This window comes from Odocoileus virginianus, chromosome 18 (assembly GCF_023699985.2).
Source record: "Odocoileus virginianus isolate 20LAN1187 ecotype Illinois chromosome 18, Ovbor_1.2, whole genome shotgun sequence".
NCBI lineage: Eukaryota > Metazoa > Chordata > Mammalia > Artiodactyla > Cervidae > Odocoileus > Odocoileus virginianus.
In genome coordinates, this window is record NC_069691.1 from 53,551,606 (window position 1) to 53,566,631 (window position 15,026).

At 49.8% G+C, this 15,026-nt stretch overlaps 1 protein-coding gene across 3 annotated transcripts in view; it reads left to right on the forward strand.

Moving 5' to 3' along the window:
* The window catches only part of SH3RF1 (SH3 domain containing ring finger 1), a 157,483-nt gene extending 145,299 nt beyond the window's left edge, over positions 1-12,184 (forward strand). For all 3 annotated transcript variants that reach the window (XM_070480712.1, XM_070480710.1, XM_070480711.1), the window contains 2 exons: positions 2,048-2,340; positions 10,276-12,184. In XM_070480712.1, coding sequence (XP_070336813.1) covers positions 2,048-2,340; positions 10,276-10,444 — 462 coding nt within the window. In that variant the 3' untranslated portion in view covers positions 10,445-12,184. The remainder of the gene's footprint in view (positions 1-2,047; positions 2,341-10,275) is intronic.
* The last annotated feature ends 2,842 nt before the right edge of the window (positions 12,185-15,026 follow it).

The following is a 15,026-nucleotide window of genomic DNA, read 5'->3' on the forward strand; positions in this document are numbered from 1 at the left end:
GAGTGGGTGTGAAGAAAAGGGAACCCTTGTACACTGCTCCCTAGTGATGACTAGTGCAGAGAACAGTGTGGAGGATCCTTAAAAATCTGAAAATAGTGACTGTGTGACCCAGTAATCCCATTTCTGGGCATATACCAAGAGGAAGCCATAATTCAGAAAGATACGTGCACCCCATTGTTCATAGCAGCACTGTTCACAACAGCCAGGACGTGGAAACAGCCTAAGTGTCCATCAGCACAGGAGTGGGTCACGGAGGTGTGGTGCGTGTACACAGTGGACCATCACTCAGTCACACGGAAGAGCAAAGCGATGCCATTTGCAGCCACGTGGGTGGATCTAGAGACTGTCATGCTGAGTGAAGTACAGCAGACGCAGAAAGACCAAGGTCATAGGATATTGCTTATGTGTGGAATATAAAAAGAAAAAGGGCACACACAAACTTATCTCCAAAGCAGAGCAGACTCACAGATGTGGAAGACAAACGTGGTGAGCAGAGGTGAGAGAGGGAGAGGCAGGTTGGGAGCCGCCTATGCACACCACCGTAGAAATCCGTGGCTGATCAGAACCTGGCGTGCAGCTCAGGGAACCCTGCTCACTGTCTCTCGTGACCTCTATGGGGAAGAGCCCCTGCCCTGTGGCTCAGCAGGAGCCGTGGGCCGCGTTAGGTAAATGGTGCAGGCCGCCTGGGATGATTGGTCATCTGATAAATGGTTACCTATACTTCCTTCTGCCAGACTGTCTCTAATTGAACTCTGTTATTATGGATCCCCGCCGCCCCAAGGGATATTTTACTGAGTTTGAACAAAGTCAGTGTTCAGGAAGAATTCTTCTCCTCAAGGGCTGCTCACTAATCTCCTTCCCTGTCAGTGGACCTTAATAGCCCCAGTTTGCCTAGAGAGCATTCTAAAGGGTTATTTCTCTCAACTGTTGCATTTTCAGACCATGTTTTCAGTCAGAGGACTTGATGACACAGTTGACACATTAGTAAAGCAATTTAAAATGATGATTGTTATTACCTGCGCTTGGGCATCAGAATATTGACACTTGGGGTCTGGGCACAGAGGAGCGCCAGCCCTAGATCTGGTTTCCTAGCAGAGCAAAGACCAAAAGGAAAAGACCACAGGACACCAAGATCCACGAGGTGGCTTCTATGGTGTGAGGTTGATGGGAGTAATTCTCATTTATACACTTGCTTGCAAAAAGAGACATAAAGTGTTTCTATTATACTGATGGGCTTTTTTTGAATTTTGTAGTTGTTTTTGTTAAAGAATCTGCCTGAATACAGAAGATGCGGATTTGATCCCTGGGTGGGGAAGATCCCCTGGAGAAGGAAATGGCAACCCACTCCAGTATTCTTGCTTGGAGAATCCCATGGACATAGGAGCCTGGCTATAGTCCATGAGGTTGTAAAGAGTCGGACACGACTGTGGAACTAACACTTCACACTTTCAGAGTTGTTTTTTTAATTAAAGAAGTATTTGCACAACAGATATGGTTTGACTTCTATTATTATCAGTTTGTTAAATTTCATCAATGTGGTGACGAATGAATATGACTTAACCCTTCACCCTGATCAAGACATCATCCCCTTTGAGAGATAAGCCTCAGGTCTATGGCTGTGGAGTAAAATGCTAAAATGCAAGTGGGTTTATGTTAATTGAGTCTAGCACACATGAATTGAAGATAGAACAGGCAGAATTTCAGGAAATTAAAGCTATCGTCCGAAATTTCCATTTTGTCATAAAGGGTCTCCTTTGCCTTCACTTTGCCTGGAAAGTGAATTGGTGGGATTTTGGTTTCCCCACCTTTTTATCTGCTCATCCCACCTCTGTGGAGGTTGGTGACAAGCACTTGAATGTCCAGAACCAGGGAAGATGCGCGGGTGGGTGGGGGTTGTGCAGAGAGGTGAAGGGCGTTGAGCACACAGCCCCAGGAGCCGGACCAGGAGTCCCAGACAGCCTCAGGGTCCCTTGGAAAGCTCAAATCTGAACTTGAAACTCTACCAACAGAACTGTGTCTCCAACCCATGCACTTTTTTTTTTCTTAGAAAGAGAAAAAGGGGCTGTTGAAGCTGCTGTCCGGGGCCTCCACCAAGCGCAAGCCCCGGGGCTCACCGCCGGCCTCACCCACGCTGGATGCTGAGCTGGGGGCCGAGCTGTCCTGCGGGCCCCCGGGCGCCCCCTGCGCCTGCCCCGGGCCCTGCGATGCGGACACCGTGGCCCCTGGCCCCCAGCGCAGGGCCTGCTCCCTGGACTCCGCCCCCGTGGCGCCACCTCCCCGGCAGCCCTGCTCATCCCTGGGCCCCGCGGCCAGTGAGGTGCGGCCCGCCGTGTGTGAGAGGTGGGTTCTCGTCATGGGCGCTGGGAGCCGGCAGGTCTGCGGCACCCGCGGCGTTCCAGGCTCCTTCCTGGGGTCTGCGGCCACAGCTGGCGCTGGCTCCTGTCTCCTTCAGGTGGCGTGCTCCATCTCTGAGGTCCCCTCTGCATCCTCACCCCTTTCCATCATGTCTCCAGAGCTCTCCTCTACGGGGCAGTGGTCACGGCGGCCCTGGTCCCTGCCTTCTCCTGGCTCCTCGTTCACGGCCAGCCAGCCACCCTAGTTTCATCTTTGGCCCTTTTTATCAAAGGCTTATGAACACCACTACCTGCTCGTTGTAAAGCTGCTGGAGTGTTCCATCCCCCAGAGTTCTCTTCGGGTTCTTCCTGAGCCAGAATGTGGCAGAGTTCTCCTGGCCCGACCCCTGCCGACCCAATGACGGGGTTCCGTTACCCTCAGAATAGTGAGCCCTGTGCAGTGACTGTGACCTCAAGTCACCTTTACAGACAGGAGCTGTCCTGTCTGTTTCACCACTGGGGCTCTCCGAGCGTGTTAGCAGAGAAAATCTACTTAATAAGACAGAAACCTGTTAGGAAAAAAATAAAGCCGATCCGAGAGAAAAAAACCAAAACCAAAAACCTGCTCGGATCATATGAATTAAAAATGCAGCATGGTGTGCTGCCTGAGAAGACGGCATGAAGCACCCTGAAACTAGAGGACTGTTTTCCCATAACGTTAGCACAAGTATGTAAGCTTTGCTGGAGGAGGTGCCGTCTGTCTCTGCAAGCTCGGGTCCCTCTGTCCCTACGTCTCACACGGCACGTTTCTCATCTGTGGAGGTGTCGTCTTTGGGGCAGCATTTTCTGTTAGTGATTCAAGATCTTACTGTCAGGTGTTACACTTGACGATGACTTAAATCCGCCTGAACGCTGTATTTCAGATGAACACTCGTACCCACCGAAACCTGAGGCCTGCATTCAGACAGTTCGGGGGGCATGCTTTATTACCCAGAAGTAACTCAGGAAAGAATTAATCAAACCATCTATGTGCCTTAAATACAAAGTACACCATTTGCTGTGCACGTTTATGGGGACACAAGATAATTCTGTGTAGTTCTGACCCTTCTCAAACCAGTTTTGAAAAGAGACATTACCCTGAAAAGTGTTTCTGCCTCACCCGTAAAACATTCTGTCTTTCCCCTCATCCACTGGGCTCTTAGCCAAGCTTTGAGATTTCGCCCCAAGTTCACGTCACCCTTCATTCCAAGAGCCCTGCTTTTTCCTGCGGTGTTTCTTGGCTCTCCAGGGAGGACGCCTGTGCCCCTGGACCCAGTCCAGTGACTCGTTTACTCTCTCTGGGCCACAGAGGCCATTCCTCGCGCCCGACCCTGAAGTGCAAGTCCCTCTGCAAGCCGAGCCTCCCCGCGCCCCTGTCACTGGTGGTGTCCCTGTGTCTGCCAGGGGGGCCGCTTCACCGTACCAGACGCCCCCAGCACTGGCTCTTTCCAGAGGCCAGTCTCCAAGCTTCTGCACCCCAGCCCAGCTCACAGAGGGGCACCTTGCTCACAGCGGGTCGCCTTGATTGCAGAAGGCTCCCACAGTCCAGAGCATCTCAACAGGAGGGGCCGCGGGCGGCTCCCCCTCCAGACAAGGAGCAGGCAGGTTTCCTGCTGATCACGTGGGCAGGGCACACAGGGATCCTCTGCTGGGTATGTTATGGAAGCATTTCCATTTTTACAAGTGGGAAAGTGGTCTTTGGAGAGAATTTCTGCCCTGCATTTATATTTTTATAATCCACGTGCTCAGTGGGATATTGAATATAATAGCCAGCCTTACCAGCTTCTCACAGCGTTTTTGCCATCCTACAGTGATGGTGATGTCATGTGTCTAACTCAGCTTCTTAGGTCTGCCTGACTGTAGACACAACAGGAAAAATGTGTGGAAGCAAATAGCATAGGAAAACAGTCTATTATCCTGTTATCTTATCCACTGGGCAGGAAATTTTTTGGTTATTCAAAAACTACCAAGGATGTATTTTAGGGATTACCTCTTTTGGGATTTTAAAAATTTCAGCCTAAGAAAAAGTATTTCATGCTAAAAATGCAGGGAAGGTTAGCTTTCACATCAGTCTAATTTAGGAAGCATTTCAGGATCTTAGCGTCCTCAAATCACAGTCTAAATGTCACGACTCCTGCCCCCACAAAGTGCGAGAGCGTGGGGCTCTTCTGGTAGAATTTTTCCTTCTAGAGTTCCACAGAAATATTTTTAATGTCTAATACCAGTGTAGTATGAGATAGGATTCGTCTGCAGATCAGAGTGACAACAGGCGTAAAATTTCCTCTCAAAGTGGGACCCTGCCCCGTAAATCCCAAGGGGGAGAAAGCCGCTCTGCCCTCTTCTCACACTGTGAGGAGGGAGGGAGCCGCCTGGAGGTGTGTGGACAGATCTGGGGTCCGCCGAGCCTGTTCTCTGAGGACCAGAAGGAATCTTTTGTGTTTGTGAGAGAGACTGAGGAAAACGAGCAAGAAAGGCTGTATTCTGGGGGCGGAATAAAACTGATGACAGCGGAGATAATGAAGCAGGTGTTGCAGGCTCTAGTGTGGAAGGACTGAGGGAAAATAATTAGGAAATTGCAAAGAGAACATGGAAATAAGATATTTCAGAAGGGATGGCAAATAAAAGTATGTGTGGCAGTTTTTTCCCTACAAAAAGAAATTGCAGATAAAGCAGACACAGCAAGTCATCTCCGTATATTTTTAAGTTTAGGATTTAAACTGATAAGCCCATCTGCTAAATTGGAAAAGGACCTCTGATCTTTGATCAGGAACCATACCAAAAACATACAAATTGGACAGAGATAGATTTATAGAAAGGCAGCTGGGCTTAAACAGAATGATTGATTTGAGGCTGTGACATGAACCCACTGGATGAAGCAGTGAGCGTCAGTCACTCAGACTTCAAGCGAACTGCAAAGCAGCAAGTTTCGTTTTGCTAGTGACATGCTAGTAGCAGAGGTCACCCACCCAGACCAGGACACTGGGCACCCTGCCCCCCAGAGCCTGGGGACTCGACTTGGGCTGAATCAGGAGAGATTAGAAACAAAAAGGCGTGAACTACAGAAGACATGAAAGAGACCAAAAAAATTAAGGAAGTGGAAAATTTGTGCTAATGAAAGACTAGGAGCGCCCCTCTAAGCAGAAGCCAGAATAGCTGAGCCCGGGCCGAAGGGCTGCCCCGGGGTGTCGTGGAGCCTCCTTACACAGCAGGCATCTCTCTCTTGCATTCCACCTTGGAGGTCATCCGCGAAGCCTCAGTGTCCCACGAGAGGCTGAGGCCCACTCAGGGCCGGGTCTGTGAGCCGCCCTCGTGGCCTCTTGTCACCCCCGGCTTTGTCCGAAAGAAGCAGGAGGCGCCTCCCAACAGCCAGGAGCCACGTAGCTTTCGATGGTTTCTCCTTCTTTCCTCCCTGCTTCCCTGTCTTTCCTTCTTCCCTTTCTCCTTTCTTTCAGCTTCCCATTAATTTTTTGAAGAATTTGGCTGGCTGTCTGTGCCAGGCCTCGGTTGCGGCCTGTGGGATTAGTTCCCTAACCGGAGGTTGAACCCTGGCCGGGCTCCTGCACTGGGAGTGGGAAGTCTTAGCCACTGGACCACCAGGGAAGTCCCTTCATTAATTTGTAAATTCATTTGTCTTTTTTTAAATTGGGGTAAAATGTCCATAAAATTTGCCTTTTTTTTTTTTTCAGGTATACGGTTCAGTAGCATTAAGTACATTCACATGGTAATATAACCATCACTGCCATCCATTTCTAGAGCTTTTCATCACCCCGTTAAACACTAGCTTCCCATTCCTGCCCTCCCCAGCCCCTGACAAACCCCGTTCTAGTTTCTGTCTCTCTGGGTCTGACTAGTCTCCACACCTCATAGGTGGAATTGTGTATGACTGATTTCACTTAGCATAATATTTTGAAGGTTCATCCATGTGGTAACCTGTCAGAATTTCATTCCTTTTTGAGGAACGTTGTACATTTGGAAAAATCACTTTGCTATGCAATTAAACCTTTCCTTTTGTCATTGGACGTTCTCATGGAGGATGGCCGTGTGTACTGTGCTAAGGACCATGCCCAGGGCTTCTGGACTCTGGTCAGGGGTGAGGCTTCCTTCAGTCGTGGGTCAGATGGAGCACGGCTTCGAGAGCCTGCTGGGCGTGGGTGGGCTCGGGTTTGTCCGAGGGAGCCCCCAGGGGACCGTGTGAGCCCGGGCCTGGGGCTGGGGGCAGAGGCCGCAGCCGGGGCAGTGTGCAGGTGCACGGGGAGAGCCACCAGCTGTGGCGCAGAGAGGCTGAGGCCCTTGAGCGCCTCACACGCCAGACTGGGGAGCAGCCTTGCTCCGAGGAGTTGGGAAGCTGTAAGGAAAATTGAGCGAGAAATAGCTGCAAATCGAATTGGCTGTTAAGAAAGTTAGTATTTTGATCGTGTGCAGAATGGAGTGGGGATGGGAGGAGATTGGAGGCTGGGAGGACAGGCAGGTTCTTTGCTCAGGTGGGAGGGGGCAGAGCAGCGAGCCTGGGGTGCAGACGTGGAAGGTGGACCCCAGGTCCGTGGCGGCTGTGGGAGAGAGGTATGGTGCCTGAGGCTCAGGACGCCGCAGAATCCCTGCTCAGAACACCCGAGGGGTCGTGGCTGGGCAACAGGTGTTGGGCTCTGTGGCTGCACTCACGTTGCCGGGGTAAGTGAGCATGGACTGGGCAAAGCTGCTCCATGCCTGGGATGGTGGCCCGCTGTGCCCAGCATTGGTCTTGAGCATGCCTGTTGGGAATCTGTGTGCACACCACTCTTCGGGCCAGGGTCAGGATCTGAGCAGAGTCTCTGCTGCAGCCGGTGGTCTCCCTATGGTCCAAGGTCATGGCTTTTGCTCCTCTCAGTGCAGGAGGCTTGTCGCTCAGCCATGAAAACCCTCTCCCCTGGGGACTCGGTAGGAAGATTGTGGTCTTAGCTCAGCAGCAATTCTAGTTCAGAAAATGTTTGACAGAGTTGGTTTAGTGCATTTTCTAAAATGCAAATGTTAATCTAGTCACTTTCTTCAAGAACTGTTTTTGTTCCATTTCACCTTTAAGGCAACTCACGGAGGACCAGGGGCGATACGTTTCATCAGAGATTGGCTCTGAATATGATGAGTTACTTGTGTGCGTCTTTCTGTAATAAAGGAGCTTTGCTCAGATGTTAACCTGCCCCAGATGGCAGCATGGCTTTTCACAGGCTCTTCAGCCTGTTGGCGTTGGACTTGAGACATCCTCTCATCTGGATCCCTTCCTCCAGAGTAGCCCACGATGGACTCACTCGTCCTGCTTTGCAAGCTGTCAGAGAAGGGCTTCCAGAACCCTGGCTCTGCCGTTCTAAAGTTGGTCAGGGGTGTGGTCAGGCTGCCGTCCTCCAGGCCATACCTCCGGAAGCAGCAGGCGCCCGCCCGCTCTTACCTGAGACGCACGGTCGTGGTGGGACCTGGCACTCAGGGTGTGAACTCCGTGACACGTGCTGAGTGTATCATACCCATGTTGTCCCCACTGGTAACACCTCTGTGGGTCACGGCCGTCCTAGTGCAAAGATGAGGAAACTGAGGCTCAAGCAAAAGCTGCTCTGAGCATGAGCCCCAGGTCCGCTTCTCATAAGAGGCCAGGCCTCCCCACCCACCCGCAGGCTTGCTCGCAGCCCGCCCTGTTTCTGGCCTCCCAGGACCTCTCACGAATGGCCAGGCAGCCTCTGTGCTGCGCTTCTGCTCCACATCCAGAGCGGAAACTTGGCTCCCGAGCCCAGAGTCACCCAGGAATGGTCCAGGCGGCCGCTGGGCCTGTGTAGAGATGCCTTTATTAATCAAGTCATAGCCTGAGGCTCTTGCTCAGGTCCTCGCATGAATGGATTCTGGTCCTTATGTGTTGGATGCTGGTAAAACCAGTGATCCTCCAGAAGGACTGTGCTCCGATGGGTTTCATGAGGGTTGGGGCAGTTCTGTAGACCAGTTCTGATGACCATTTTTTCAGCCGTGACATTCTCTATGTGCTGTTAAGAGTGAGTCCTAGGAGGCTAGAAGTTCGTTTTCCGACTTTAAGAACCAAATAAGAGTAGAAACTCAGCCACTTTTATAGCTCTGTTGTTTAGCTGCTAAGTTGCGTCCAGCTCTTGGCAGCCCTGTAGACTGTACCCCCGGACTCCTCTGCCCACGGGATTCCCAGGCAAGAATAGTGGAGTGGGTCGCTGTTTAGGCTCTAAGTTCATTCTCTGACTTTGAGAACCAGATGAGAGTAGAAACTCAACCTCTTGTATAGCTTAATACTCATTGATCAGCATCAGCCAGTGAGAGAGGTGTGTCCACATTTATAAGTTATCCTTTGCTGTGTCACACATTACTCCAGAACTCGGAAGTTTAAATTAAGTGTGAACGTGTATCGTTTCACAGTTCTGGAGGTTAGGACTTTGGGGATGACTTACAGGGATGGTCCTGGCTTCGGGCATTTTTTGAGGTTAGTGTCCAGACGTCCACCTGAGCTGCAGTCTTGTGACGGCTTGAGTGGGGAGAGAAGACCCCTTCCAGGTGGCTGCTCACGTCGCCACCAACTTTTGAAAGAGACCTCTGTTACCTGGCCTGCACGTCTGTGCATGGGACAGGGGGGTGAGTCGCCTGGCAGCATGGGTGGTTTCCTGGAGACAGCAGGGTGGGGGTCACCGCACACCCGTTAGGACCCTGCCTCAGCACCCCAGACCATCATTTGTGAAGGCTTCTGTTGGTCACACAGGTGGGCAGAGACCGCACAGGGTGAAACACAGTCATCTCCTCCTGGCTTCTGTGACTCTTCAGCATAATTTTGCAGAAGGAAACAAGCCTGGAAGCAGAGGGTAGATGACCTTACACCAGCCAGGCTTCAGGAATCTTGAAATGATAATTACACCTTTTCCCAGTGATCCCTGAGTTGAGAATGCTCAGAGGAGCAGACCATATGTCTGACCCGTGGCGATCAGAGCCCCAGCCTCCTGGCTGGCAGTAGATTGAGCAGGTGGCCCCAGTCCCTGCTCCTTGTGTGAACCTTGGGACAAGCTGCCCCGGGAAGAGTTGGGTGTGTAAGGAAGAGTTTCCCTGCAGTCCAGCCTCATCCAGCTCAGTCCTTGGTCGCTCGTGGACCTTTATGCGCGTTCAAGCGCGGGTCACAGCAGGTCTCTACTCAACAGGGGACGGTAGCGGTGTGAGTCGTTTTACCAACATCGTAGGCAGATTTGTGCTCTGTCAACATCTGAGGCATGCACACTGGCTTTGCCTGACTCTGAGCAGCTGTAACTGAGCCCCCACCTTCTCTCTCCCTCCCCCACTTCTACTGTCATCATTCTATCACCTGCCTCTGCCTCCCTCCTCCCCTCGCTCCATCATCTATCATCCTCTCCCTGCCTCCTCCCGCCCCTCATCATCTGTCTATTCCCCCATCTGTCTACCATCCGTCTATTCTCCCATCTATCTTTCATTTATTCTCTCCCCCCGCCATGTATCATCTCTCTCTCTGCTCTGTCAACAATCTGTCTACCATCTGTCTATTCCCCCATCTATCTATTCCCCCATCTATCTTTTATTCTCTCCCCCCCCATGTATCATCTCTCTCTCTGTTCTCTCACCCATCTATCTACCCACTATCTATCTCATTCATCTATCTACCATCTATCTATTGCCCCATCTATCTGCCATCTATCATCTATTCCCCCAGCTACCTTTCATTTATTCTGTCTACCTGCATGTGTCATCTCTCTATCTGTTCTGTCACCCAACTATCTACCATCTATCTATTCCCCCGTCTATCTACCATCTATCTGTTCTCTGCCCCATCTATCATCTACCCCCGCATCGGTCCATCATGTCCTCTCTCTCCCCGCATGGACCATCTCTCTGCTCTGAAGCCTGACTGTCTGTCCTCTCCACCCCGCAGACACCGGGTGGTGGTCTCCTACCCGCCACAGAGCGAGGCGGAGCTGGAGCTCAAGGAGGGCGACATCGTGTTCGTGCACAGGAAGCGGGAGGACGGCTGGTTCAAGGGCACGCTGCAGCGGAATGGGAAGACGGGGCTCTTCCCTGGGAGCTTCGTGGAGAACATCTGAGGAGCGCCGGGGCGGGACCGCATCTGTCTCCACCTCCCTCCGATGGCTCGCGGGCACTTCGCCCCTTTCCGTGGCCACCTGCCACCTGCCTTGTGCTGTCTGATTCACTCCACAGAGGCACCTAGCTGAGACGGACAACTGTTTACAAGGCTTAACTAATTTATTTGCTTTTTTAAACTTGAATTTTTCCTGTAATAGATGAATTCTTTGGATTATGATTTTGAGAAGTTATTAATTTATGGAACAGTAGCCGATGAGAGGCTGGGTGACCCCCTGTTGGGAGCAGCAGAGTCCCCTCGGTGCAGAAGATGCCCCAGGGCTTCCCTGCTGGCTCAGTGGTAAAGGCGGCCCCACCCTCCCGGGCTCACTCCCCCGCTTTGGGTCACAGATGCCGGGTGTCGCGCTTGGCTGTCTCTCTGGGAAGTCAGCGCCCGCAAGTGAACCCAAGGCACTGAGGGAGTCCCCGGGTGGCGAGGTGGGAACCTGTCTTTCTGGTTGGGCCTGGAGTCACCCCAGAACCCAGTCCTCACTTTAATCGTGAGGGTCTCTGATTTCCTAGGAGGAGGGATAAAGCACAACCCTTGGGGAGCTCGTGTTCAGAGATAGGTTTAGTTGCATTAGAAGCGGCTCGGCTCCGTGGCTGGACGTCGAAGAACCGCGGTTGCACCCTGTCTGCGGACAGCCCTGCATGTCCCCGCGCTGTCACCGCAGGCGGCCTCCGTGTGTGGTGCAGAAGGGCCCCCTGAGGGCCACAGGCGTTCACGGGGCGCTTCCCATGCCCCCCACCCCCGGGTGGGGCTGGACCCCACACAGAGGCTGCAGGGGACGCCGCGGCCCTGCGGCTGGGCCAGGCAGCCCCTCGTCTGCCCAGGTCACCCCGAGCTCCTGTCCCCAGGCAGCCGAGGCCAGGGCTGCGCCCCTTGCAGGACACGGGTGGGCTGAGCCCACAACGCCCACCGCCCCCACCCCAGCCAGCCACACAGCCTGGCCCAGGGCCCCTCGCAGCCGAGCCAGGGAAGGGGCCTGGCAGCGGCAGAGGCTGCGACCAGAGTTTTCTCGTGAGAAAGCAAAAACAAAACCCTTCTCATTTTTTACCTTCAAGAATTACAACTAGGGAGTCAAAACATGAACTGAGAGTCTTCTTGCAAGCAGTTTTATGGTCTTAAAGAGATATATTATGTGGCTGAAATGAAATCATTCCTAAATTAACCATTTTTTATAAGACACTGTACATTATGTTCCTGTGTATTGAATTTTTAAAAAAAATACTGGGATATTCATGTAATATATAAAGTTTTGGTGAAATGAACTTCAGCTAGAAAAAAAAAGCTGCCATCAGCTTTCATCTGTGTAAGTTGACACCAATGTGTCATAATATTCTTTATTTTGGGAAATTAGTGTATTTTATAAAAATTTTAAGAAGTAAAAAGACTACTACCGGATAAGATCACTTTTTTACCTGTCTTTTCTCCATATTTTAAGGTATGTGATTGAAGTACCTCTGTTAATAGATTCCTGGTATGAAGTTGGTTAAAATTTCATCTGTTAATAGATCACTTAGATAATATAATGTATGGGTTTTCTGTTGGTTTTTGGGCACAGTAGATGGAGACTTTGTAACAAGGGCTTGTTACTTGGTGATAGGGTAATGATAAAATTGCAGTTTATCATTCCTTTTCATGTTAATAATTTGAAGACTGGAGAAAAGGTTCAAGATTAAAATTTGATGTTCAAACTTTATGACTCCTTTACTTTTTTCTTTTCTTTTTTAAACATGGGACACATTTGACATCATTTCTACTTCATAAAAATTCTTTGCCTGTGCCTCAGACAAATGGCATCTACAGTAGTCAGCTTGCTGGCTGTGATACACTTTAGCCCTCCAGTCCGCAAAACTTGTTAGTTATAAAGTCCTCTTAAAAGAGTGTGTGGCATCTCACCAGGGAGTGGGTGACATGCCTGCTGCCCTTTCCCCATTCATGGTGGCTCAATCATCTGGTGACTCCACAAGTTTTTCTTAGCTACAGGAGTACCAGACCTAAACCATCTGTGGCACAGCCTGTAGGTCTCAGCAAGGCTTGGGAGCATCGTCTGCAGACTCACTGTGACTTTAATCTCCCCTGGAAACCAAAAAGTCCTAAGTTTAAAAAGACTGTGTCTACCAGGTTAAAAATATATGTATTTTCCTAATTTAATTTTTGTCGTTGAGTTGCTAAGTCGTGTCCAATTCTTTGTGACTCTGTGGACTGTAGTCTGCCAGGCTCCTCTCTCCATGGGATTCTCCAGGCAAAAATACTGGAGTGGGTTGCCGTTTCCTTCTCCAGGGGATCTTCCCAACCCAGGGCTCAAACCTGTATATCTAACATCTCCTGCATTGGCAAATGGTTCTTTACCACTAGTGCCACTTTAGTTTTGCCAAAAGTGACCTCTGTAACCAGGCGAGCGAGACAGTGATGACTTAGTTTCCTCCTGTTTCTGCCCCGTCTCCTCCCTGGGTTACAGTGAGGAGGAGGAAACCACAGCCCTGTATTGAAAAGTGCTGTTTTAACATGTGCATTGTTTTCACCTCCGCTTTCAAATATTTCACTTTATTCTCCCAGAGTGTACGCTTGTAGCCTTGGCTGAGTCTGACTGCATTTAGAAGGAGCAAGTGAAGGTGGTATTTCCCACTGTGGTGCATGTACATTTCTGTTCCTAGTGAGAACAGGGCAGTGTTTTCATCCTCCAAAACTCAGCTAATTATTTCAATCAGAGCTCTTTACAATATTAGAGTTCAAGTTTAGGAAATGCTTTTAATAGCTATTACAATAAGTTGTAAGCTCATTGTGTGTATCTGTGTGAAATTTTTAAAAATGGTTTCAAGCCAGTAAAATGATGCTCTTATTAAGGTAGCAGCCTATTCACATTGTTCCTTTCCAAGAAGAATGTGCCAGCCCACCAGAATGGAGGGGATGTCCCATAAGGGTTGCCATGTCCAGGCTGAGCGTGGGCTTGCCTTTCCTTGACTCCTGTGAACACCTGGCTCTGCCCCTGGTGGTGAATTGCACCAGAGACTGGAAGGAGCTAATAGGTGGCTGGTGTGAACTGTGGATGTCTGAAAATGCCCTCTTTCTGGTTTACAAGGGAGTATTTATTTTACTTCTCTTGTCTTTCCTGCTAATAACTTTTAATAACTTTCTGACATGGCTATTTAGGTTTCTATCTTTAAAACAGCACCGTGATCTCACTTGATGCCAAGTCTTGTTCTGCAGCCATCCTGACCCCAGGAGCCCTGATGGCGAGACCTGCAGGTGGCAGTGGTCTTCGAGCCGCCATCCTGTACCACGGTCACAGGTCAGACGACCTGGGTGATGTTCTAAGGCCCAGAGGTGGCAGAGTGACCAGTGAGCCACTGCAGTTGCCCGCAGCTTAGAGGAGAAACCCGGTTCCAGAAGGCTTTGACCTCAAGTTGAATCCTTCTGTGTCTGAGACCTTTGTAAAAGCACTAGAAGAAACCAGGGGAGACTTCCAAGTGACACCTTCCTAAGTGTGACTTAAAAGCCAGAAGCCATAAAAAAAGAAAACAGGGATAACTTCAACTACAGAAAACATACATACATGACAAAGACCGTAAAGTCAACAGAAAACAGTAGGAAAAAATTTGTAACTCTTACAGTAGACAAGGATTTCTTTATATATAAAGAGCTCATGGGACTCAATAAAAGTGAAAATCCAAAAGTAAAATTGACAAAGAATGTGTGACAGAAACTGCCAATTGCCTCTCAATATCTGTTGCCCTCGTCCCCCTTATTAACTGATTCCTGGGCGATGCCCTCAGCTGAAAAGCCCCAGGTTCCTATCTCCTTCAGATACAGCCACGTTACTGAGTTATTGCTGAGATGGAAGCAAAGTGTCAAAGGGAACTTCTGTGAAGCTTCTAAAAGGGAGGAGGCACACACCCTCTGGCTGTTTTCTTTTTCCTTCTTGCAGCCTGCAGTGTAGACATGATGGCTGGTGCTCCAGCAGCTATCTTGAGTCATAAGTGACCTTTAAGATGGAAGCCACATTTTAGCATGATGGGGGAGAAAGAGAAAGAAGATACTTGAGATCCTTATAACTTTCCAGCCTTCAGGCCAACCTTAACTACTCATCTTCAGATATGGTCTATGTGAGAATAAACCCCATGACTGTGGTCTGATCTCTCACCCACAGTCAACCTGATGCCAGTATTACCTAGCGGTTCCTCAAAAAATGAATGCAAATATACTGAAAGATGATCTACCTCATGAAGATGTGCATGAGCAACTATGAAATATCTTTCATCTATGAAATCAGAAACTAAATAAATTAGAAATTAGAAGCACGTATTTTGCTGGTGAAAATGTGATTTGATTTAAAAAAAAAAAATCTAGGGAGAGCAGTCTGGAAAATATCAAAATTGCAAATGCATTCACCCGTTCTGAGAATCTGTTCTCCAGAGGCCCTTTTTTGTCAAGTGTAAAATGCCAGTACCTTGTCGATCACAGCAAAATATTGGCAACAACCCGCGTCTAGCAATTGGACACTGGTGATGTTTGTGCAGAGAAAGCTGCACAGCCGTCAC